Source organism: Notolabrus celidotus, chromosome 22, assembly GCF_009762535.1.
Source record: "Notolabrus celidotus isolate fNotCel1 chromosome 22, fNotCel1.pri, whole genome shotgun sequence".
NCBI classification, from domain to species: Eukaryota; Metazoa; Chordata; class Actinopteri; order Labriformes; family Labridae; genus Notolabrus; species Notolabrus celidotus.
The window spans coordinates 10,093,871-10,121,234 of NC_048293.1; the positions used below are offsets into that span (position 1 = coordinate 10,093,871).

Genomic DNA, 27,364 nt, shown 5'->3' on the forward strand with positions numbered 1-27,364 from the left:
TCTCTAGCCAATGGGAGATGAGCTGATAGACACCTGAATTACTTGTCTTATGTTTTATGTGATTTTTATAATTTTATCTGCCAGACACCTGAATTTCCCCCATCGTGGATGAATAAAGTACATTCTATTCTATTCCATTCTATTCGTCTCATCTCTATCACTGCTCCCTCTCTCTTGTATTGCCCCCATTCTCTGTTGCAAATAAAAGGTGTGTTTACCACCAGAAAAGAAAATACACTCGGCGACAGACCACTGCAGCAATGAAATCATCTTCAGTCATCCTTGTGTGCATTCTGGTGACATGTTCAGGTGCGTTCTGATGTTTTGTTTAAAGATGTCTCTAAAATGTAGACAGCCTGCTGCTGAGGACATTCCAGACTCCAGCTGCTACGGACATGCCAAACTCCAGCGGCAACAGCTACAACTACTATTAGTAGTAGTACTAGTACTATACGTCTCATCACTATCATTGCTCTGTCTTGTCTTGAAGCTTTGAGTGTGACTTTGGCTTCTTCACACAGCTACCTTTCATGCTAGTGAGTGCATGTGTGGTTGGAAAACTTAACAAGAAAAAGGTGGGTAGTGTGAAAACAGTTTGCTGTGAAGGGTAGCCCCAGAAACCACCTGTTAAAAGACCAGCAGCTTATCATGGTTTTAGTTTCCGTCTGGGGGGGCTTGACAGTGAGTCATTTTGTGATCCCCCCATTCTCTGTTGCAAATAAAAGGTGTGTTTACCACAAGAAATGAACATACACTCACTGACAGACAACTGCAGCAATGAAATCCTCTTTGGTCATCCTTGTGTGCGTTCTGGTGACATGCTCAGGTGCGTTCTGATGTTTTGTTTAAAAATGTCTCTACAATGTGTTTTAAGTAAGTTAAGTCGCTGCCGTGGACGGCCTGCTGCTGTGGACGGCCTGCTGCTGTGGACGTTCCAGACTCCAGCAGCTACGGATGTGCGGAACTCTTCTACTACTAGTATCTGTCCTCATCATTATCATTGCTCTCTCTCTTTCTTATTCTTCTCAATCCCTCTTTCCAACCTCAACTCAATCTAGGCAGATGGCTGTCTAACATGAGTCTGGTTCTGCTTGAGGTTTCTGCCTGTTCAGAGGATTTTTTTCCTTGCCACTGTAACTAGCTAAATACTACAAGGTGCAATGCTCATGTTGGATTAAGTTTGAGATAGGATCAAGTCCTGTCAGTATGAGGGGACTGGATCTTATCCTGTCTTGATGTTGGGTCTTTGTTAATCATTTAAAATAGAGTATGGTCTAGACTTAATATGTTTGTAAAAGTGTCTTGAGATAACGTTTGTTGTGATTTGGCGCTATACAAATAGAGATTGATTGATTGATGATTGAAGTATACTTGACCATTTGTGTTTTGTCTCTTCACAGTCTGGATGGTCAACGGTGCACACTTAGAGGTCAACATTGATGACGAGGAGCCAGTGGAGGTGGACATCTCTGTGGGTACCATAGCTGATTGACAGGGTTTAGGTTTTCCAGGATAGTCTGTCAAATAGTAGTCAAATGTTACCTGCCTGTGAAGTGCAAATTCTGCTTTCATAAGATTAATCAAGTAAAACTGTAGAAGCACATTTTCTTATTTAAATCATGAGATAACAAATCCTTATACATCAATGGTTACGTAGTATTTAAGTGATGTGGCAGTTAGAGGTTGAGCTACTTTCTATTTTATATAGTTAGGTGAACAGTTCTCATTCTTGGGCACAGGCTGTTCTAATGGTCTAGAAAGAAATGCGATATGTTGAAAACCCACAAATGAGTTTTAAAATCAAAATTCAAATTTAACATTCACAGGTTGCAAGCAGTCATTTAAATAATGACCTCATGTGGGAAGAGCAGAAAATGGACCTTGCTTACGTCAACGTTGACACAGATAAAATGTAGACGGGATAATTCACTTCCTGATATGAGAAAAAAAAGCTGTTTTTTTAAACACTGGCTGTGGCTCAGTGGGTAGAGTCAGTCGTCTATCAATCGTAAGGTTGGCGGTTCTACCCCAGCTACGGCAGTCACATGCCAAAGTGTCCTTGAGCAAGACACTGAACCCCAAATTGCTCCCGCTGTTGTTCAGCGGTGTGTGAATGTGTACAAATGACATCAGCTAATACTGATGGATCCTTACATTAGCAGCCTCTACCATCAGTGAGTGAATGGGTATGAATGGGTGAATGGGACAAGTAGTGTATAAAAGCGCTTTGAGTGGTCAGAAAGACTAGAAAAGCACTATATAAGTACAAGTCCATTTACCATTTACCAAGATTAAAAAAAAAATACTTAAACATTAGAGACCTAAACATAATTTTACCAGATAGTTGGAAAGAGACTGACATTTTCAGGCTAAATTAAGGTTAAACTTGTGTAAAAGGTTGTAAATGTAAAGTAAATATTCAATTTTGTTTCAAAAGCGTAGCAATGAAAAACACAAATAAATTGGGAGTGAATTATAAAAACTATTATATAAAGAATATGAGCCTGACATGACATGACAAACAGAATCAGATCAATTAGATTAAAAGACAAAAATGGATGGACAGGCTTTTATTGTATAAGAAAAGGGTTGTGTTACACTATATGAAAATAACATTTTATCTGGCAACATTTAAAATATAAACATTTTATATGATAACTGTAATGTGATCTTGTGTGGTTAGAATGTTTTAAACCATTTCACCTGTATTAATTCATGCTTACAATGAAGTTATATTGTGTTTATAATATTTTTTCTTGTTTATAGTCCTCCTACATATCCTGTGGTATGAATATTATTTCCAGATTGTATCCCTCTTCACTGGACTAAATGTATCAATTTGATCTGCAGCTTCCTGGTGTTTGCTGGGCATGTAAGTGGACCTTAAACAAGGTGAAGAAAGCAGTTGGGAAGAACGGCACAGTGGAGGTAACACAAAATATCTTGCAGACTGTCAGTCCAACAAGGTAGGTTTCATTTTATTTCTGCATTATAGGAGGAGGAATGACGCTATTTTTACTCTTACAGTTTGTGAAGTCGAAGTTACTTTCATGCTGCAATGAAATCGGCATGTTAAAACCCCTGTGCCGCAAATTTGTGAAGAAACACCTGGGAGAGCTCGTCGAGGAGCTCACCACCACCGACGATGTAAAGACTATCTGTGTCAACACTGGAGCCTGCAAGTGAGTTCTAACAGCTGGACTGTTATATAACACCAATATGATAACACCTAAATATGTCCTTCCACAGGAATTATTCATAATGAAGCAATTGTTCAGAGAAAAATAGATTTTCAGAGTAATAGAAAATAAAATCCCTCAATGCCACTTATTTATTTTTTAAAACATTCTAAATGAAAAGCATGTGCTTTTTACTTACAGTGATTTAAGTGTCTTTTCAGATTGAGATTTTAGATACTAAACACACTTCCAGTTTTTAAAATGCGTACAAGATTTAACCACTCAATGTTTAAGTATTTTTTTTGTACAGAGTAAAATGATTTCAATGGCAACCTGCTGCACTATGTATCTTCTTTTATAGTAATATATTGATAAAATTAATTAATACCTATACTGAATGTACTAATTACAGAGGGATTTCTTCATATTATAATTATTTTCACTATTTTTTTTCTGAGGTGCTCTATGTAGACCAAAGGAGCTGTTGAACCTGCACCTCTATCAACTGGAGAATGTGGACTCTGCTGAAGTTGATGAATATCCCTGATGGGGTTCACATGCATGATAATCAAACAGCTTTTAAACTGAACTGCTCTTTTAATGCAACAGAGAGATAAACCACAACGGCTGGTGGAAGAAACCAAATAACTGTCTCTTTAAGCTTTCCTTTTGTCACATTTTTGTTGTATCATGACTTACCCTGCATAGCTTGTTTGTTCATTTCTATCTCTGTATCAGTGCAGATTCTGTAATAAATTTTGCAAATGAAACTTGGAGATTATTTCTTGTGGGGTTACACATACTGAATGCTTAACATTGCACCTGACTGTCAGATCTCTTGACTCAGCTTTTAGTGATGAACTCTTTTGGTTGAAAGATTATATTCACCTCTGTGGTTTGAGACGATTACGATTACTTTTTTTTTACATACATACACTACAGTTCAAAAGTTTGGGGTCACTTAGAAATGTCCTTATTTTTGAAAGAAAAGCACAGTTTTTTTTCAATGAAGATAACATTAAATGAATCAGAAATACTCTCTATGCATTGTTAATGTGATAAATGACTATTCTAGCTACAAACGTCTGGTTTTTAATGGAGTATCTACATAGGTGTATAGAGGCCCATTTCCAGCAACCATCACTCCAGTGTTTCTAATGGTACATTGTGTTTGCTAATCGCGTTAGAAAGCTAATGGATGATTAGAAACACATTGAAAACCCTTGTACAATCATGTTAGCACAGCTGAAAACGGTTTTGCTGGTTAGAGAAGCTGTAAAACTGGCCTTTCTTTCAGCTAGTTGAGTATCTGGAGCATCACATTTGTGGTTTCGATTATACTCTCAAAATGGCCAGAAGAAGAGAACTTTCATATGAAACTTGACAGTCTATTCTTGTTCTTATAAATTAAGGATATTCCATGCGAGAAATTGTAAAGAAACTGAAGATTTCCTACAACGATGTGTACTACTCCCTTCAGAGAACAGCACAAACAGGCTCTAACCAGAGTAGAAAGAGAAGTGGGAGGCCCCGGTGCACAACTGAGCAAGAAGACAAGTACAGTAGAGTCTCTAGTTTGAGAAATAGACGCCTCACAGGTCCTGAACTGGCAGCTTCATAAAATGGTACCCGCAAAATGCCAGTGTCAACGTCTACAGTGAAGAGGTGGTTCTGGGATGCTGGCCTTCTAGGCTGAGTGGCAAAGAAAAGGCCATATCTGAGACTGGCCAATAAAGGAAAAGATTAATATGTGCAAAAGAACACAGACATTGGACAGAGGAAGATTGGAAAAAAGTGTTATGGACGGACGAATCGAAGTTTCAGGTGTTTGGATCACACAGAAGAAGATTAGTGAGACGCAGAACAGTGAAAAGATGCTGGAAGAGTGCCTGACACCATATGTCAAGCATGGTGGAGGTAATGTGATGTCTGGGGCTGCTCTGGTGCAGGTAAAGTGGGAGATTTGTACAAGATAAAAGGGATTTCGAATAATGAAGGCTATCACTCAATTTTGCAACTCCATGCCATAACCCTGTGGACAGCGCTTGATTGGAGCCAATTTCCTCCTACAACAGGACAATGACCCAAAGCACACTTCCAAATTATGCAAGAACTATTTAGGGAAGAAGCAGGCAGCTGGTATTCTGTCTGTAATGGAGTGGACAGCGCAGTCACCAGATCTCAACCCCATTGAGCTGTTGTGGGAGCAGCTTGACCGTATGGTACGCAAGAAGTGTCCATCAAGCCAATCAAACTTGTGGAGGTGCTTCAGGAAGCGTGGGGTAAAATTTTCTTCAGATTCCCTCAACAAATAAACAGCTAGAATACCAAAGGTCTGCAATGCTGTAATTGCTGCGAAGGGAGCATTCTTTGATGAAAGCAAAGTTTGAAGGACAAAATTATTATTTCAACTAAAAATCATTATTTTTAACATTCTCAATGTCTTGACTATATTTTCTATTCATTTTGTAACTCATTTGATAAATAAAAGTGTGAGTTTTCATGGAAAACACAAAATTGTCTGGGTGACCCCAAACTTTTGAACGGTAGTGTATATAAAAAATACCAGATAAAAATCTTAATGTTATCTGTCAGTTTACAGAAAATGATATCTTTTTTAAAATTAGATATATTTTAACCACAGACTATATAAGAAAAGGGTGTTGTCTCAAGACATCACACAGTTTTTTGAAGATGGAACTGCTGTTTTTTTTACTTCACCACCAGCTTCATATTTCAACACACGGATTCCTGCTTGATTTTAGCTTTTGACAGGGGATGCATGAAACTTCAAGCTGAGTGAAACACCACTGACACACTCATCAATCAATCAATCAATCTTTATTTGTATAGCGCCAAATCACAACAACGTTATCTCAGACGCTTTTACAAACATAGGAGGTCTAGACCACACTATGTCAAATTATGAACAGAGACCCAACACCAAGACAGGGTAAGACTCAGTCTGACCCACCTTAATCCATCATGAGCATTGCACATCGCAGTATTTAGCTAGTTACAGTGGTGAGGAAAAACTTCCTTTTAACAGGCAGAAACCTCAGGCAGAACCAGACTCATGTTAGACAGCCATCATGCCTCGACTGAGTTGGGTCTGGAAAGACAGATAGAGGGAGTAAGAGAGAGAGGTGATAGTGATGAGACGAGTCGTAGAAGCTGTTGCCGCTGGAGTCCCAGCACGTCCGTATCAGCTGGAGTCCAGATCGTCCACAGCAGGAGGACGTCACGGCAGCTCAGAGGAATCTACGAGACAATGGAGCTCAGGGACTCCAGAAAGGTCTATGGTTAGTAACTTTAATGGGACAGGCAGAGTTAAAGTAAGTGATGAAGGGGTTGGGGGGAAGAAGGTGAGCTAGGATCCCAGTGTGTCAGTGTGCCAGTTCCCCCGGCAGTCTAGGCCTATAGCAGCATGACAAAAGCTGGTCCAAGCCTGATCCAGCTTAACTATAACAACTAGTGTCTGAAGAAAAAAAATCACACATAAAATGTATTTGTTTTTGTGGTGGAGCTTCTCAGAAAACTTAAAATAGTAATTCTTGAATTTATGTGATAAGAATTTAAATAAAAGGTTGGAGGATGTTTGGTGGTGTTAATAGGCGTCCCCGAAATTGTTATTCAAGCTAATTGCTTTAATGCTTTCAGCTTTATGTAGGATCTCTTTTGTTTAAACAGACAAGCATCTTCTTCTGGCTTCAATTGAAAAATGGGCAACTGAAAGACACCACGCATATTAAGTCACTTTAATTTTTCTTCTGAACCAGATCATACAATATGTCAGGAAGGATCCAACACACTGCTGACAAACTGTACTTCAAAGGTAAACATAAATAAGGTATACTAAACACATGAAACAATCTATTTACAGAGTGTCTTTTTCCCCAATGCTGTTGGTTCTTTTAATGATTTAAGCCTCATATTTCACTGCAACTGACCAAAACCTGAAAACAGCATCTTTTCATAAAAACAAGTGTCACATTCAACTATGACACAACTTAAATTCTTATTTATTCATGAATCTGTTTCAGGTATCAAGACTCTGCCATTGTCTCTGAAGATGGTTCATTTTCATGTCTTCATGAAGAAGCTGTCTCAGAGATCAAAAACTTGCTGTTTCGATCAACAAAGCATCCATGATGAGGCTGACTGCCATCCCAGCTCTGCTTCAAAGCCTGTCGGTCCAGTTTATTAAGTCCTTGAGAGCAAAGACCGCAGATCCTGGACCAGCCCTGACAAACCATCAAGACCCTCACTATCCCAGGGGCCGAACACCTGACAGCCTGTGAGCGAAGCAACAAGCAGAAATTATGGCATTGATTACATGAAAGCAGTCCCATTAAAAAACAGAAAGGTCTTTCATTTACGCAAAACAATAATATCATACGGTTCACAACAGGGCAAAAATGCTGTAGTATGCATGTCAGGCCAATAGATGGCGGTATAGCTTTGTAACAAAACAATACAGAAGAACACCATGCACTTGCGCTTAAAGCCTGTCTTCAAAGGAGTGGACAGTATGAACAAATGAAAAAAAACATTGCTTGAGTACATTGAGACAGAAGGAATTGCGTTTTCAAAAAATTAAAAGGGTGCATCCTGTGTAAATGATTGGCCAAAATGCAACAATAGTTTACCATTTCTATTGAAACAATGTGTAAACAGGACCTGAGACTTCACTTGTTTCCAACAGTGGGGAATCAAAATTGAAGGTTGCCGTATTTGGCAACTTTGTATTATGTAAAATCCTTAAATAATAAATCCTAAATTATGGTTTAACGTTGCAGCATGTATGACGAGGAACATTCAGTTAGACCGCTTATTTGAACTGAGAGCGATTCAGTTTGCCATATGTGAAGGATGGTTTCATTTGCTTAGAACAATATGTAAGAAGAGCACACTCTGCACATTGCACTACTGCACCAAATATTTACACATTGCAAGTTGGACATTTTTTACCTCTCACCCAAAACATTTAAACAATCGACTCATGTAAGTTAAAACGCAGTATGTCCTTATTCAGTTCATGCCTAAATATCTAGTGATTCTATATTAATAGTGATTCTATTATTATTATTATGATGATTTAAATTGTCTTCTAGTTTCAAAATGCCGTTGCAACATTGAAACTTCAAGATTCTTTCCATTCCTTACACACAGGGCCTGAAACTGGCGTATGCCAGTTTTCACCCCAATTTTGTGATTTATAAAATCAAACTTGACGGGAAAATGTGCCTACCGGTAAGCAAACCCTGACCCATGCATACGCTCATTTTAGAGGCAGGGGGAATTGGCGATGAAGGTGGGGAGAGGGAGAACTGAAGTCGGATTATATTTCAATGCTTTTCACACATTTAATTTCATTGAATAACAACATATTAACAGACCCACGTCATCACCCATCACTAAAACAAGCATATTTTATTTGAATATGTGACTGTGATGAGTCATTTCCAAGCTGTCATTAAAAGATAAAGCATGACTTAATGTTCATCAAATATTTAATCAGCTTTGTCTCACTGTCACATTTCTCTAAAGTGTGGAGGAGAAAAACAGACCCTATCTTGACGTGTTTGTTGGGAAGTAAAAACCAAAGTACATTAGAAGACTAAATCAGCTGCAGAGCAAAGTGACAGTCATTTATTCATGTTTCTAACGCTGTGCAGAGTCACTGAGTGTAGTCATACTTTAATAAAGACTGCTGTACGGAGCACACGGAGCGCAGATACAAGGACCAACTGCCTCACACAATCTCATGACATCTTCATCACGTGTTTAGAGTGTTGAGGAAGTGTGGAGTAAAGCCATGACCGGCTCTCTCAGTTATTATCCTGCATAACCTCATAACCAGTCAAAGCGCAAGCCAAGCTGTCAGTGATAAAACCAACATATTAAAACTTCCACAGATCAAACTTCTGTCAGATAATATCCGAGAGAGTAGATTGCTGATCGACTTGAGCTCTCTGTAATGTCAAATAAAAAGTCTGTGTCTGTAAACATAAACACTGCAGTGAGATCTGTGCGTAATGATGAATGATGGATGCTCTGGCACTGCTGACGGATACATGAATGCTGCAGCGACGTGGAGTCACTCAATATATATTTTTTTGTGGCCCTCCTGCTGTGAGAAACAAACAATAAGTGCTCTCTGATCTCCGCTTCATTCATGAGGACCACGGTTTGTGTGTCAGAAACTTTATTCTTTCCTTCTTCCTCTCTATTGTCGCCGTGACTCACGATGAGAACCTTTGATCTTCTGGCTCATTTGTATGCATGTCCATTCATAAAGTGCTTTGCATTGACAGTATATGGTTGAATGTGGGCGTGAAAAGGGCGGAATACGAGGCCGAACTATGTGTGCAAATCTCCAGGTGGTTTGTGATTGTGAGGAACACTGCGTAAAGGTGGCGTGTGAATGGTTTTATAATTCAGATTTTTAATTGGCGCACACAAAGATACTTGCTTAATGAACTGACATACTGTACTCCAGAGAAGATTTTTATAATGTGAGGAGAAGTCTTTAATGTTCAGGCTGATATGGGGAGCATTTATGGATGCTCTACCTCAACTAAATGTGAGGACTGATGCTGGATTATGCCTTTATTTTATTTTTTTCCTTTTAAATTCTGGACATGAACATTTTGTTATTTTGTATCATACTGTTCTGTCAATCATATTGTACTTTTTGGACAACAAAAGAAATGTGTATGAAATGAATGTAATGAGAACCAAACCAAGGGTTGGGGGGTGGTGGGGGTATATGTAGTAGTTTCTGTTTTCTAATTTTTCTTTTGTTTTGTATTTTATTGTTGTCATAGTTGTTTGCTTTCTCTTTAATTTTCACTGTGAAGTTAGACTACACTTTTTTTTTTTCACTCTTATCCTCTTTATTTAATATTATTATTATTGCTATTATTATTAGATTTTTGACTTATTTATTTTCAAACTGTGAATTCCAATTCCATTATAATTTATATTACTTTTTGTGTCTTTATTTCCTTTATTTGCATAAAATGTAAAAAAAAATGACTGTAAGAAACAAAAATATCATTATTAAAATAAATTAAAAATAAAAACATGTTACCCAAAAGATATTCTATGTAAATGTATCTTTGGGAGATGATGCATCCAGCTCATGCTTTAGCTCTAAAGAGAAATACAAGATGTGAAACAGTGAATGCACTCGCCACACGCAAACATACCTTGAAGGTTAAGAAGGGTCAAAGATCGACAAGCCTCTCTGAGTGCGGTTAGGATGTTGTTGAGTCCTGTTGATGTTACAGACGGGTTTCCTGACAGGTTCAGACTCACCAGAGACGGACATGAAGGGAGGCACCTGGAAGAAGAAAACAAAACCTTAAATAGAGAAATTAAATACTACAAAAAATGTTTAAAATAAAATCATTAGAGCATAATTATGGAAAGTATGACAGCAGCATTAATGCAGACACATACCTGGCCAGAGTGGCAACACTGCAGTCCGTCAAACCATTTGCAGCAAGACTTAGGTGGGTTAGTGAACACTCATCCTAGAAAAATGGACAAACGTATTGTATAATCATACAATAATTTTGAAAATACCTGGTTGTGTAAATTGTAAATGTGTGCGTACCTGCGAAAGGATTTTGGTGAGGTGCTCCAGCAGTGGGACATCAGCAGGACCTCTGCGGACTGCAGACAGGTCCAGGTGTGTCAGACAGTGGAGAGGCAGGGTTTTTAATACCAGCTCAGAGCCAGTGGAGCCCAGTGCATTGTGGGATAGACACACTGATTTCAGGTGGCCTGTTCCTGGAAGATCAGAGGATAATCAAATTAAGAAATTAATAATTTACACTCCACCATTTTTTGTTCAAGCTGAAATGGAAGCAAATAGAATTGGATCCCTTAAAATGAAAAATGTCTTATGTAGCTGTACTGTGTCATTTATAGGGTAAGGTAGGATAGGGTTTATTTTCTTTGGGAAATTCAGCTGCACCCATAGCAGCATCAGTAAATTAAAAAGCAAAAAACAAAAAACTGTCCACTTGTTACTTATTAGTTACTTACCTGTTAGCGCACTTGCAAGCAGCAGTCGATGCTGCTGCAAGAGGCGAACGGTGAAGCCACAAGCCTGCAGAGACAGTTTGGCTAGCAGAGGACAGCAGGACAGCAAACAGGACAGTGACTCAGATACGCCGTCACCCAGTGGGTTCATACTGACGTCAAGCTCCTCCAGACACTACAGGACAGCAAATAACAAGAAGAACAAATATGAGCAAAATAAGAGTTATTTTGATTGGTCTTTAAATACGTGAGCTGTCATTCTCAGAAGTGCCAGTGAAAATATGCAAGGTGTTTGTTCTACTTGACGTGTCAAAAACAACAGTGTGAAAAAAATAAAAAAATAAATCATCTCATAGAAGGAGGTGTGTGTGTGTGTGTGTGTGTGTGTGTGTGTGTGTGTGTGTGTTTGTGTGTGCGTGTGCGTGTGCTTATGCGTGTGTGTGTGTGTGTGTGTGGGGTGGGTGTGGGGGGGGATTTCAGTGACAAACCACACAAACAGAGGTGCCATAAAGTCTGCAACACACTTGAACTGCAGTCTTGATGTGCTAAAATTAATGTGAATGCCTCTGACACCGACACAAAATATCACACATAAGCATGGGCATAAGTTAGTTCAACGAAATAGCAACTACGAAACTACACAATACTGCCCTTTGGGGACTATGATAACTCTTGTTTGGAGTAACTTTTATTTTAATTGAAAAACTTTAACGTCATATTTTCACACAGTGTAGATCAAACAGACACAGTTATGGCACAGTTTTAAAAAGCTGCAGGCTAGATTGAATAAAAAGGAAAATCTGATGACGGAAGAAGAAAAGCACACACACTCTTCCAGCTGAGCTCATTACCGGGAATGCAGGATGGCTGTGTCCCTTCAGAGCGTTCACCGCCTTCTCCAGCCCCTCCCCCGTGATCTGATTTGCAGAAATGTCTAGCAGCCGAAGCCGAGGCATGGTGATCACTGTGGCAACCAGCTCAGGGAGAAGGTTGTCACGTAGACGATTGCCAGAAATGCGCAGCTCTGTGAGGCTAGCCTGCAGTTTCAGCGCACGCAGGAGTGGGTTGAGGGAAGAGGGGGCCAAACTGAGGCCACACACAGACACTGATGAGGACCCATCCTGCACCTCACACACCGGGTGACACGCTTGTTCTCATCTGTAGGGACACAAAGAGAAAGCATAATCCAGGTTTTTAAAATGAGGATGTCTGTGTGCTTTTGTTTATTTGTGTGTGTGTTGCTCACCAACTGCGAGGCTCTGACAGGCTTTCTTGTAGCGCTCAGGGAGAGGAGGAAGATCCCAGGAACAAACTTCAGCCAGAACCTGCAACACAAAATACATCTTTACCATTATCTTCTGAAAAACATTTTTAACGTGGAATCAAACTTTCAAATAGTTTTTCTTCACCTCTTCGTTGGTGTGCAGGACGGCCAGCAGTAGATCCTGCGGGGAGAGCAGAGCACCTTCTTTTTGCAGTGAGAGGCGAGGCAGGAGGCCACACTTCTGATAGTAACGCTGAGCAGCCTGATCACACAGCCAGGACACTGTGCAGGAGTCTGCCTCACTGCAACACAATGTGAGGAGGATAGCACAGCCTTAGTTTGAAGAAGGAATACTTCTTAAATAAAATCAGTGTTTTATTTTGTAAATTTGAGACTTTAAATATTAATGTTGGACACAAACTCTTGATGAAGTAGAAACTAGGAGGGAGGATATGATGAGGATTATTCTTCCCTAGTTGTTACATCACACCAACCTTTGAGGAACTGGGATGAGGAAAACATCTTCCTGAACTCTGACCCTCATTCTGATTGGCGGAGGCATTGATGTGGGCATGGAAGCAGACAAAGTTGGTGCTTGATGCTGAAATAGATTTTAAAAGTTAGGAAAAAGCATACCTACAAAACAAAAGCATTTCCTTCTTTCATAAGGATCTGAACCATTTTACACAATAAGGGCTATTTAGAGGTCTTTGGAGGACCGCTGCAGGGAGTTTCATTAAGTCTTCTTCTGTCTGGAAGGTCAGTCCATTAATCAAATAATATTTATTTGTATAGCGCCAAATCACAACAAACGTTATCTCAAGACGCTTTACAAACATAGCAGGTTTGTAGGTTCCTCTGAGTCGTTGCCATAGACATCCTGCTGCTGTGGACTTTCCATACTCCAGCGGCAACAGCTACTACTATCCGTCTTATCACTATCATCGCTCTCTCTCTTATTCTCATCTATCCCTCTTTCCAACCACAACTTGTTCGAGACAGATGGCTGTCTAACATGAGTCTGATAAGATCAGGTTGGGTCTTTAATTTAACAGAGTATGGTCTAGACCTGCTATGTTTGTAAAAGTGTCTGGAGATAATGTTGTGTTGATTTGGCGTTATACTAGTAAAGATTGAATTGATTGACAGCAGGTACAGATGATACTCTCTGTTAATTATTAACAAAGACCCAACATCAAGACAGGATAAGATCCAGTCCCATCTTACTGACAGGACTTCATCTTATATCATCTTAATCCACCATTAGTGTTGCACTGGCAGTATTTAGCTAGTTACAGTGGCAAGGAAAAATTGCCTTTTAACAGGCAGAACCTCAGACTCATGTTAGAGAGCCATCCGCCTCGACAGAGATTTATCACAATCTAGTCAGATTTGCTCAAGCAGGTAAGCTACATGCTGTGTCTACATTTTGATGGGATCCTAGTGTGTCAATGAGCCAGTTCTCCCGGCAGTCTAAGCCTACAGCAGCATAACTAAGAGCTGGTCCAAGCCTGAGCCAGCTCTAACTATAAGCTTTATCAAAAAGGAGCCTAATCTTAAAAGTAGAGAGGGTGTCTAGCTCTCAGATTCTGACTGGAAGATGATTCCAAAGGAGAGGTGCCTGATAACTGAAGGCTCTACCTCCCATACTACTTTCAGAGACTTAGGTACAACAAGCAGGCCTGCTTTTTTAAACTACAACATCACTAAAGATTCCAGGAGAGCTACACAAAAAACTTGACTGCCACCAATCTCTTTACTTTTGAAAAGAATGTTATGAATACTTTTTTGGACAACAGACGCTACCAGACATGTGCAAAAACCGTCTGATGCTGATGTTGAAACATGGGGGAGTTTTGCTTTTAGACAAAGCTGATGTTGTTCAAGGGTTTAAAATGACACGACCCCCTTTATCATCTCTTCCTCATTCAACCCTCACATACATCACTGTTAAAAGTTAATCAAGAAACAAGACAGATTTCTGACAAATGACGTGCCAGTTATGGCTCCTGGTGATGCAGTGACATGATTCATCTTCCTCTGCGTGTGGTCCTGAATAAATAATGTGCTGTCCCTCTCTGACTTTCATTAACTTAACAAAGGTCATTTTGATAAACAATAACTTCTGTTCTGATGCTAATAACACTCTGGTATGTGCATTTTTCCCCCTGTAACTAAGAATAATGGAATTCCCCCTCACCTGAATGTATATCTGTGGAGGCGGGGGTGTCTCAGCTCTGTCGTCATCATCTGTCAGTGTGGGGCTGTGTGACCTGCTCACCTCTCTTCTACCCAACCTGAGCATTCCTGGCATCTGAGTCATTTTCACCTGGTGAGGCTTTAGAGAGCCATTCTTTTTCAGAGAGAGACCTCTGCTGGAGGAAGGAAGAACTGCAGACACTGAAAAAAAAAAGAGAATATAATGAAGGGAGAATAAGCAAAGAACAGTGAATTCATCCAAACTTAGAGCTGATTATTACCTCTGTTGGACTTGTTAGAGTTTAACTGCCTGTTGTGGCCACTTGCTGCGGATGACACGTCAACATCCTCTCCTCCCATCCCATTTTGTTCTTGCATCCTCCTCTTCTTCTTGGGCTGGAATTCTTCCAAATCGTCCTCCAGCCAGTCGTCGGCCAAATACTCCTCCTCAGGAACCAGGGCTGATTTGCTGCTGGATGAGACAGCTGTAGTGCTGGAGAACTGAGGCTGTGTCAGACCCTGGAGACGAGATTTGGCGCTACCTAACCCTCTGATGGCGCTGTGGTAGTCCTCTCGTGCAAAGACGGATGGCACAGGAGCCCCCCTGACACTCTCCCTGCCCGGGTTTGGGGTGGAATTGGCGTCCTTGTTTTGGGGAACTTCTTTTTGACTCGAGGCTGCTGGGAAGCTTTGTCTGGGGCGGACAGGGCGGAGAGGACTGACTGGGCGGTCATAGTCTGACTCGTCTGAGGAGCTGCTGCTATTCTAAAGAAATTAAAAAGATGCAAATGATGCCATATGAGTGTTAATATTGAATACAGGATCAAGAAATAATGAAGTGTGAAAAATGTCTTTATTCATATAAATAAGCTTTTTCTAGAATTTACCCCATACAGGACATTAGCCTCTGTCCCTCTGGCTCTGTGTCTCTGTGTTGATCCATTGCTCTGTCGCCGTTTGGGGCTGACAGATGCAGCTTTAAACTCAGGCTTCCTGTTAGTCTGGGGCCAGTCTTGGCTGAGGGGAAAGCCCCCTCCAGAGGATGACAGCGGCTCTGAGTTCTCAGCATCAAACAGCTGGCTGTCCTGCAGGGTATCGAAAGGCTTGGCTGGGGCCTTAGGAGCAGCAGAGACTGTGTCGTATGGAGATAAAAAATGTGTGTGAAGGGACATTTTAAAAACAAGAACTGGGGCCTAACGGTTATGATGTTCTTACCTTCCCCTGCGAGCGCGTTCCTCAGCAGTCTCTCTGTGATGACACACTCCTGCTTGGTGTCCTGGTCCAAGTCTCTGCTGTACGTCCTCTGCCACTGACGGAAGGAGTCCAAGGCTGCGTCGCCCTGTGGTGAAAGGTTGGAGCATGAAATAGATGAAAGCATAAACTACATTCAGATAGTACTTGTGGAGTTTGCTGAGATTCCCACGACTGCCTACATTATCATGTTCAATTAAAAAACTCCTGTAAATTCCTCAGAGACGTTACAAACCTTAGAATTGCGTAAGGTGACAGAAGCCCCTCGTTCCACCAGGAGCCTCGCAACTTGTAGATTACCACAAGCAAGTGCATCATGAAGAGGGGTCATTCCCTCACACAAGGGACCACCAGGATCGTTGATGTTAGCTCCACGCTCCAGCAACACGGCCACAACGTCTGGATTAGACAAAGACAGACAGGATTAGCGACAGAGTTTCATTCACACAGTAAAACTCTGAAACACGACTGATCACAAATCAGATACCGTAGTGGCCATGGTTGCAGGCCTCGTGAAGGGGTGTCCAGCCACAGTAGTCTCTGGGATTCACAGGGTGACCCTGAAGTACAGAAATGTGGAGTCTTTAATGTTCAGCTTGAAGTTTATTGAACTTCTTCTGAGCACAGAACAAATGTCTCGCAGTTTACTCAGAATGTTTCTGTCAGCTGCCCATTTTTCATTGTTTTTCTGCTTTAAATTTGTCTTCATTTTGTATTTTCAGCCACATTTTCAACAAAACATTTTTTTTAAATTAGTTTTGTTACCTGTTCCACCAGGTACTGGACTTGCTTCAGGTTTCCATCTATAGAAGCTCTGTGTAGCGATGTCTCGCCCTTCTCATTCCTCTTGTTCCACTATAGAAGAAAATGTATTTGCCGAGTAAAAAATAAGAAAGACTATTCTATAGGTACAAAATGATGACTCATTTATGTCTTACCCGTCCTGCCTTCCTCCTTCCTGACACCATCTTGTCATAACCATCCATGTCATCATCTAAAAACCACATCAAAGTCCATATAAGATCCACATAAATCCAAAGATTAAACAACGTATTGATTGCAAGATTTAAAGACGACTGACTACCTGAGTCTGAGAGAACGACATCACTGTCCTCCAGAGATTCACTGTTGTCCATTTCTTCCTCTTCATCCTCCTCACCATCACTATCATCTGGACTCCAGCCCTCTGTAGCACACAGCTCCTGCAGCCTTGCCTCTGTGTTGTCAGCCTCAGATGAACCGCTTCGTCGCTGGGATGCCAGCCAGAGCCTCAGGACGCGTTTCTGTAAAAGGAAAAGTGAGAATTTATCTTAGGTATGAACAGTAACTTAGCCTTTAAAATCTGTTCTCAGTTTTACTCACCTGTAGTCTGGCATGGCCAGACGTCTTAGCGCAGTTTAGAGCTGTTCTGTAGCTGCTGTTTATATCTTCAAAGGCAGAACTGCTCTCCTCCTGAGCTGCTGCGATGTTCAGCCAAGTGCTACACTCCTAATACAAGCACAAACAAGTTTTTCAATTAAATACATAACAGCACAAAAAATAGACAAGCAAACCTGAGAAAGCAACGTTTTGTTTGCTCACAATGAAGTCTTATTAAAGTAATTTCAGTGTGAGGTGGTCTAATTTTTGTTTCCTATATCTATTCCTACTAGGGATGGGCATTTCGAGACAAAATACTGTTTGATAATCACTGGCATGTATTCTGAGATTATTCGTAATCGAAATTGGTATTTCAATAATTTCTTCTTTTTGCTAAATTTACTCCGTCATGAATAAGAAGCTAGTAGTGGGGTTAACATCTGTCCCATTGACGGTTCGTACCGTCAGTACAACCAGGCACCGGTTAAAATGAGATAGTATTTGCATTAACTATTGGATTATGTTATCATTATTACACCAGTAAGAACCTCAAACTAAATATATGTTTGTATGCTTTAATACTTTTAACCAAGTGTCAAGCCATGTTGGGTCCCTCAAAAGCATAGGGCTCTTTTTTACATCTGAAACTATACATTGTACATTGTGTATAGTGTTTGCACATAATTCCCCTATATTCTTACGACACATATATTTTCTGCAGCTTTTCAAAAAACATGGGTGAAGACACAGGCGGAGCAAGTGTACCTCAGTAGAGCTGCCCTGCCTTAAAGCAAGCTCCTGTCTGTAATGCTCCACAGCCTTACTGTGCTGTCTCAGGTCTGTGTAGGTCGCAGCCAAGGACACGTGGATGACAGCCAGCTCCCTGGCGGGCTTTCCTGATGACTCAGCACTTTTTAGCTACAACACACAGAAAGCAGATCATAAATCAAATTGATGAGAATGTTAAATGCAATGCAAATGCAATACAACTTGTGTTCTTTTTACCTGAGCTTGATAGGCATCCAGAGCTTTGCTGTAGCAGCCAACTTTACAATAAAGGTCTCCAAGCTGCTCGGCCAACCCCACAGCCTGATGGGGGCTGAGTTTTTTCCCCTGATCATCCCCAAACTCTTCCTCCAATTTACAGCCTTGATCAGCTATAAAGTAAATAAAAAATACCACCATCAAATCAGCAATGTTTGGGATATATAATACTAGATGAAAAAAAGAAACACAGACTCTTACCATATTTGAAAGCCTTTTTTACAGCCTGCCTGTCCAGTGGCTGCTGGGAACCCAGCACAAGAGCTTTTTTCAGAGATCGTCTAGCTGCTACGAAATCCCCAAGAGACAGCTGCACCTGTGGATGAAAGTCATGGAGATGTAGTGATTATATAATGTACCAGCAAAGTAATAGAAAATATCTGAGGTTGTTGACCTAGACCATTTTTGTGATACCTTTCCAATGCAGTGAAAACACTCGCTCTCACTGAACTTGTCTTTGATCTTCCTCGCACACTCCTTGGCCTGCTCAAGAGAGCGCACAGCGTTAGACTTTTGACCGTTACGGAAGTAGATGTTGCCCAGGTTGAAGTTTGCACGGTACAAATCCTCCAGCAGCTGACCCTTCCTGTACACAAAGACAATAGAGAAAACAACAATCAAGCTTATAGCCAACTTTTTTGCTGTAGAATACTTACATAAAAGTATTATTAATATGTTCTTACTCTGCGATGAAGACACTGCGTCGGATGAACTCGCTGCATCTTTTTGGCTCCCCCAGATGATCACAGACCAGACCAAGATTGAGGAAGAGACGTGCCTTCATCTCACTCATCTCTCGCCCTGATACACTGCCTGGATGTAAAAATCAAACATGAGAACAGACAAGTAATAAAACATGTGTATATAAGGATTAGATTGGTAAACCCGCTCCATATAATCCCACATAATGCAAAAGAAACACAAAGTCAAAAAATGAAGACCTTGTAGACGGTCAACCACAATGGCCAGACTTTTCCTGAAGGCGTCCTCGGCTAGCTCTAAACTTTTCCTTGATTGATCAGATTCATAACGGAAGAGGTAGGTTCGACCAATAGTGGCCAATGCTCTTTGCTCCTCAGCATGATCTCTGACTGAGCGAGCCAGGTCCAGGTGACAGCGCTGATGCTGAAGAAGAGAAAATACAATTCATTACAAGGTAGCTTATGCTGTAAGATGAGCATTCATGTTGGTCAACCCCATTTGTATCCCAGCAGTGCTTATGTAAGGAGATTTAATAATTGGTTTAGTGTTAACATTTGCAGTTATACTCATACATATATACAGTTGCACTCAAAATTATTCAACCCCTATTTCAAATTAGGTTTATTTGCAATATTTACAAACTTTCAGCTGTTTGCAATGATCAAATCAAACAAGAACAATTTAAATAGCTCAATACAACCAATGTTAAGAAGTGTATGCTCAAATTTCAACAAAAGATGCCACTTTTGTTACTATTGCAGTCTCAAAATGAATCAACCCTTTCATGATAAGCATATTTAATACCAAGTAGAGCACCCTTCTTCTTTTATGACCTGCTGAAAACGTGATGCATAGCCAGACACCAGCTTCTGGCAGCGTTCTTTATAAATGTTGAGCCCATTCCTAATGGGCAATGGCCACCAGTTCACCAATATTCTTGGGTTTGCATAAGGCAACCTCCTTCTTCAAATCCCATTAGAGATTTTCTTTGGGGTTCAAGCCAGGCGACTATGAAAGCCCCTCTAGAATATTCCAGAACTTCTTCTGAGACCAAACCTTGGTGGACTTTGAGGTATGCTTCAGATCACTGTCCTGTTGGAAGATACATCAATGCCCAAGCTCCAGTTTCCTCACAGATGGCATGACATTTTCTCCTAGGATATTCTGATACTTGATGAATCCATCTTGCACTACACATGTTGCAGGTTTCCAGTGCCAGAAGAAGCAAAGCAGCCACAGAGCATCACAGAGCCACTGCAATGCTTCACTGTAGGCAGGGTGTTCTTCTCAACATTTGCTTTATTCTTCCTCCTCCAGACATACTGCTGATCCATTGGCCCAAAAAGCCCAGTTTTGTTTGATTGCTCCACAGAACAGATACGCCAAACTTCTATGGCTTATTGGTATGGTTTTGAGCATATTGGAGCAGACTTTTCTGCTTGTGGGTCAGTGTGCGTCTTAGAGTTCGACCATGGAGAGCCTCAGCGTTTAGTATGCTCCTCCCTTAGCAGACTGAAACCTTATTGCCTGCTGCTACCAAGTGTTCCTGCCGGTCTTTTGCAGTCATTCAAGGGTTTTCTGTTAATAGTAGGAGCCTTCACTTTATAAGACTATGTCTGCAGATAATATTATTTTTATGCGCCTGATCGTTGATATTCAGCGTGTTAAACATGTTGTACCCGTATTCAATACCGACAGTTATATGCATTTAGTTGCTGTGGAAAATATAATTTAGGGAAAAAAAAAACGTATTTGGCCTTGTTTTTGACATAAGAACAACAGTGTTTTATTATTGATTAATCGATAATTGATCTTTAAAATTTCAAAAAATCGATCATGGAAAATACTTAAAATACACATCTCTAATTTGGGGGTTGAATAATTTTGAGACTGCAATACTAACAAAAATGGCATTTTTTGTTTAAATTTGAGAAAACACAAGCTATTTGATTTGTTCTTGTTTGATTTGTTCATTGCGAACAGCTGAAAGTTTGTGAATTTTGCAAATAAACCTTATTTGCAATGGGGGTTGAATAATTTTGAGTGCAACTCTATATATAATAAAGCAGGCAAATGTGCTTACTTTCAAAGCAGCCTCAATGTTCCCCATCTCTGCGTAGCACTCTCCTATCTTACGATTGGCCACAGCTCGTCCAATCACATCATTCAACACCTCAGAGAGCGATAACTCCTGCTGGTGCTCACTGATGGCAGCTTCATAATCACCTGAGAAAGACAGGGACCAGACAGGAAGAACAAAAAAGATTGTAAGTCAGTAGTAAACCACCATATTAACAGGAAAAACAAAAGAAACATTAATAGTTGTGGCTATGTAACAGAAACAAATTCCATCATTTTGAATCTAGAGTTGAAATACCATCCTTTGTAATACTAATTCTCAAGGTGACTGATTTGCAGAAGAAGAAAGCGGAGGGCAATTTGATAATAGCAGCGGATCAATACATTGACTAGTGACTCTGATTGCAGGGATGCCAACGACAAACGCTTTCACCGTCAGTCTCACTCTCTCACTCTGCCCAGACAAACCTCACACCAAAACACTAAACCTTAAAAACTCTGTGGTGTGCAATGTATACAGTTGTGCTCATAAGTTTACATACCCTGGCAGAATTTGTGATTTTTTTGGCCATTTTTCAGAGAATATGAATGATAAGAGAAAAACTTTTTTTTCACTCATGGTTAGTGGTTGGGAGAAGCAAAACTTTTATCAAACAACTGTGTTTACTCTTTTTATATTATAAAGACAACAGAAACTACCCAAGAAATCATAAATTCTGCCAAGGTATGTAAACTTATGAGCACATGAGCACAACTGTATATCTTCATGTCGGTCGATCAGCTGTTTAAACATATTATTCTGATCTGCCCTACTTCGACTCTGCTTAACTTCTGTAGGAAACAACGACCATGAGACTATTAAAAACAAACACAGCGGTCAGTTAACATTTTGACATTTCAGTTGGCGTGATTGATACACAAAGTTAACTCGTGCAGAGTAATGTGAAAGAAAATACTCCACCTTAAAATTTCCACTGCCAAATAGTATTTTTATGCCGTATAATATCCGCACAATTAATTTTCTGTAGCCTAACTACTGTAGTAAAAACAAAAAGACTGCAAAGCTTCCCTTATTTAAGCTAAGCTATCGCTGTTATCCCTACATGACTGATAGAGACCCCTGACTCCAACAGGTTTGGGAGTTTAGTTTAATGCCTGTTAAAGTGTTTGTTGATATAAGTGTTTATCTGTACATTTTTACCTTTGATTTAAATTCAACTATTCAGTTTTAAAGAGACCTCAGGTAAAGTAACAGATCAAATTTTACTAGAATGCAAGCTTCTTTCAGGAATTTGATTTAATTTGTTGTTATTGATGTATCGATAATTTCGTTTCTTCCTTTGACACGATTTAAATTCCCGCACAAATGGCCACATCAATATTAACCAGAATGCAGGGTATTCAGAGTTAGATGTTCAAAATTTCTTTGGGAGGACCCACAGACCCCCCTCTTATTACCTCTGCCTCGATATGTTTAAATTAATCCTAAAATGTGAGTATCAGGTGTGTGAGAGGAAGTGCTCGTCTATTTTCCTCCCCCTGCCCCTCAAGCAGCACGAGTACACCATTGTCCATTCTGATGTTAAATCCATGTAGCATCAAAATAAGCACACGTGATTAAATGCAAGTATCTGTGATAATAATAATAATAATAATACATTTTATTTTGGGCGCCTTTCAAATCACCCAAGGTCACCTTACAGATAATAAAAACATTCATCATTAAAACATCATAAAAACAAACAAACAAACAAAAAGAAAAAGTAACAAATAAAAGCTAAAAACTAGTGAAGTGCAGAGAGTCCAGTTAGAGGGAATAAGGTAAATAAAGGTGGGTTTTGAGTTGGGATGTGAATGATGTGATGGAGTCCGACTGTCTTATGTGTGGGGGGAGGGAGTTCCAGAGTCTGGGTGCTAAGCAGCTGAAGGCTCTGGCACCCATGGTACTGAGGCGTGACGGTGGAATTGTTAATAGTCCAGCAGAGGTTGAGCGGAGGGAGCGGGAGGGAGTGTATTCATGAAGGAGGTCGCAGAGGTAAGTGGGGGCCAGGTTGTAGAGAGCTTTGTAGGTGAGGAGAAGGTTTTACATACAGAGCTATGCATTATTTTCTGGGTGTGCATAAAAATGCTCCAAAACTTGCAATGTATGGTGACATGGGATGGGAACCTTGTGACATACGGCATATGGGCGACATGGTGAGACTGTGGAATAGATTTATTAATATGCTAGACAACCGGCTAACTAAACAAATCTTCTACTGGGATTATTCTAACAGCTACACCTGGACCTCAGAGCTTGCGAAAATATTTGATAAGGTAGTTCTCCAATATATTTATAGAAACAAGTTAACTTGTAGTGTGAGTCAGATTATAACAAAACTATTTGACACTTACAAACACAAATGGTTAGAGGAAGTCCTGTGTAAGCCCAAACTAAGAACATATTGTCTGTTCAAAAAAATGTATCAGCCAGAGCTTTATGTCACTCTTAACCTAACCAGAGCTCAGAGGTCTGTGTGTGCTCAGCTGAGATGTGGTATCCTTCCTCTGGCATTAGAAACAGGACGGTTCCACTCTGTTCCAGAGGAGGAGAGAAAGTGTTCCTTGTGTGATCTGGAGGAAGTTGAAAATGAAATGCACTTTTTATTCTACTGTCCTTCATATCATGATCTCAGGTGCCTCCTTTTCAACAAAATATCACAAAACTGTCCTGATTTGTTTTCCATGTCTGATGAAGAGAGACTTCAGTTCCTGTTTACTCACAAAGTGTTTCAGTTTGCTCAGTTTGTGTTAAATGCTGTTCAGCAGCGTAGGAGCACACTCTGTCTGATTTAGTTGTAGTCACTGTCAAATGTCTGAAGTGTACCACTATGCTTTTGATGTGCTTTTGAATTACTTTAGGTCATTGCTGGACATGTGCAGTATTGTAACTGCTCTTTTTTCTTCTATTTTTCTTTTTCTTCTTATGTTGTTGCTCCTATATTGTTTTGTTTTTGTAGTGTCTTGTAAGTCCATATGGGCCAGGCACCTTTATGGTGCACGACACAATGAATAATAAATAAACTAAACTAAACTAAACTATATGATTTAATCCTTCTGCCAACTACATTAATACCTTAATACAAATGCAAGTTCAATATGGTGAATCACAACCCTGACAGTCGTCATAAAAAGCATCATACCGTCATACCTGTCAGATAAATACTCTCTGTAAATATACATGTATGATATACATGTATATTTACAGATATATATACAATGCAACAATTCTCCAAGCAGAATTCCATATTTCTATTTTTTGTATTATTTAATTTTTTTTTAATGTAAAAAACTACCTCTGCACTTTTATCATATTATTTTAACCTGTACATATTAGTCAGGCCCATTTTTTGTTCATTTGTATTTAAAACTGATGTTATTTTTATTTGTATGTCTTATTCTTATGCCTTGTACGAAGAGAGCACAGTTTACCTAAGTCAAATTCCTTGTGTGTTCAAGCATACCTGGCCAATAAAGCTGATTCTGATTCTGATTCTGAAAAACACTCACCATTTCTTGACAGTAGTTCTCCAAGCTGATTGCAGATGTTAGCTTCTTCTCTTAAGTTGTTGCTGTTCTGCGATTTGGTCTTTGCCTTCTGCAGCTCTACACACACATGATCACAAAAAATAGCAATAAATGAAAGAACAAAAAGCTTCCACTGGCATTCTGAAACTACATTAACACTTACGTTTTATCTCCCGTGCAGCGCTCATCTTTGTTCCGCTCCCTCTGTTCGCTTCTAGCTAACTTACAGCTGATAGCCAGCGCGCAACACTTTAGCTTCCTGCTGATAGCTACTCCAAAACCAACCAACTGACAAATCATAAATCACCCTCCAAACAACACATTTTTACTTCATCTTCGCTGATACACATCTTGGCTCGGCCACAAATGCTATCACTATCATTTACGTACCCGATCGTGCTGTCTTATAAAATACTGCTACAAGATAAATAAGTAAACGTCCTATTTAGCCAACAGTGCACAGTAAACGTTGTAAAGCCCCGCCAGTAGCGCGTAAACCAATGACTTCGCGTCACGACTTTCAGCTAATTACCCCCTGATCTCAGCCTTCCAGGCACAGACTTCACTCTACTCAATGGATTAAAGAGTCAGCCGTCTCACATTGACTGCATGTGTCAGTCGAAGCTTTCAACCCTCCTCATTTGTTCTAACTTAGCACTGGATCAGCACGACTCTCCCTTTTCCCATTTTTTTCTATGATTTAGCCATCATAGAAAGAAAGGACGCAAGAGACTGAGTCGTCAGTGTGCCTGACAGGTAATGTGTCGGGTATGAAAAACAAGCATTGAAACAGGGCGCCTTCATTGGCTATCACTACAGGATGACGTAGTTCCACATAGAAACAAGTGGTGAGAAGTAAGTCAGAAGTATTTCGATTATACCCAGGGTACCATACCATAACAAACTACCCAACATTAACCGCAGAAGCAGTGGCGGAGCCAGGGGTGGCCAGGGGTGGCCCTGGCCACCTCTGAAAACTGATTGGCCACCCCTGTGGCCACCCTGAAAGTCTTAAACATGATTGGCTATTTGCCATGTCAGAGGCATTACTTATACTGAAATCAGTTATTGTGTTGTTGTGTTTCAACAAGCTGCAGAGAAACTAGTTTCTTTGCATTTGAATATTATTTTTGTTGATGCTTTGACTTTGGACAATCATCCCCATTTTGAGTCCTTAAAGAGTTCAGTTCAGCAGATTTAAATGTATTTTAATTTATGTAATGTAATTTGTTACATATGTCAACGTTAGACATCTACAAAAATGTAATATTTCTAAAATTATTTTATAAAATAAATTACAGTAGATGTGATTATTGGAAGCAACCCTCTTAGGTTTGGGGTAAGCTCTTAAGTTTGTTTTCCACGCCTGGCCACCCCTTCAACAGTCAGTGCCCCAGTTTGGCCACCCAAGTCAAAACTGTCTGGCTCCGCCACTGCCCAGAAGAGAAACTTTCAGTTCTCCTGGGGGAAGGGTCAGCAGCTCCTCTGGCTGCTAAATATGTGTCTGCCTGTCACAGCCTGGGGGACGCACCATCCCATAATATTTGATTTTAGGTGAAGGTTTTATGAGCATAAAGAGAGGACATTGAGATATGCTGTATGAGTGACACCTTTGTTCATTAATGTGTATAAAATATGTAATATATATAATATGTAATGAATATATATGTAATGTATGTGTATGCATCTTATGTGCTTTGGCATCAACATGTCTTTGTTCATGTCAATAAAGCAAATTGAATGGAAGTGAATTATACCTTGTCAGTAAATGACTTAGTCTGTCTTTTTGCACCCAAATCCCACACATGAAGTCTGAGAACAAACAAAGAGCTTGTTAATGCGTTGTTATCTGGACATTACATATAGAAGCAACGAACAGTGTTTTGGTAATGTCTTTTCTGTAGCCAAGTGTGTGGCTGTGCTGTGCCTCACTGAACCAATCAGGTGGAAGAGTGGGAAAGGTAAGATTGCATTCAATGTCAGAAATAGTTTGGAAGACAATGTTCATGTTCAAGCCATTTGTCACCCTAGTGCAAATGGTGGGTCTTGAGATGTCTTCCAGAATTTTTTTTTTTAAGTTATCGAAAAATAGTACATTTCATCCATCATAGTAAAAAAATATCCACAAAAATTGTAACTATATTTGAAATAAAACCTTGAAAATAGAGTTTTCTGCCTTTCTTTGTTGCCAGATGACTAGAAAAATATGTATGGGGTGGCAAGAGGGGGGCAGTACACTTTTGAGTGGTGGCAACATGGCAGACATCTATGTGCTGAATTAATTTAAATATTTACACTTTGGTGAAAGCTTTATATATTTTTTTACAATGATTGTTCTGTTTTCTGGATGTCTTTTTGAGTTGATTTGTCCACATATAAAATTAGGGTGTATTCCTGCTTTGATAAGGGGGCCACTCAACAGGACACCTTTGTCTTTGGTGAGAAAAACTGCTAATGTCTTTCCTCTTCATTTCTGTAAGATTTAAAGTAAGTTCATTAAGTTTTTCATTCAACATGAAAAAGGTAGGTTGTGTTAATAACACTGGTTAACTGATGGTGTGAGTGAAAGTGTGTAGTTTTTCCACTTACTGCCTGTTTCAACCACCAGCATGCAGCGTGTGTGTCACCATTTAACTCCAAGTTTATTTCTGAAATAAGATTCACA

At 40.0% G+C, this 27,364-nt stretch overlaps 1 protein-coding gene across 1 annotated transcript; it reads right to left on the minus strand.

The window, feature by feature from the left end:
• Window positions 1–6,921: 6,921 nt before the first annotated feature.
• Window positions 6,922–25,198, minus strand: tonsl (tonsoku-like, DNA repair protein). Its single transcript, XM_034674925.1, is given in 30 exon segments — window positions 6,922–7,402; window positions 7,404–7,474; window positions 10,394–10,527; window positions 10,647–10,720; window positions 10,804–10,979; window positions 11,238–11,409; window positions 12,086–12,369; window positions 12,372–12,392; window positions 12,481–12,559; window positions 12,644–12,800; window positions 12,993–13,099; window positions 14,699–14,898; window positions 14,979–15,462; window positions 15,585–15,829; window positions 15,913–16,036; window positions 16,184–16,347; window positions 16,436–16,508; window positions 16,714–16,803; window positions 16,887–16,942; window positions 17,033–17,231; window positions 17,311–17,436; window positions 18,073–18,225; window positions 18,313–18,464; window positions 18,553–18,667; window positions 18,766–18,937; window positions 19,035–19,164; window positions 19,293–19,476; window positions 21,137–21,279; window positions 24,682–24,777; window positions 24,863–25,198. Coding segments are annotated over 30 exon segments (4,338 nt in total). The 5' UTR covers window positions 24,888–25,198; the 3' UTR covers window positions 6,922–7,270.
• Window positions 25,199–27,364: the final 2,166 nt, after the last annotated feature.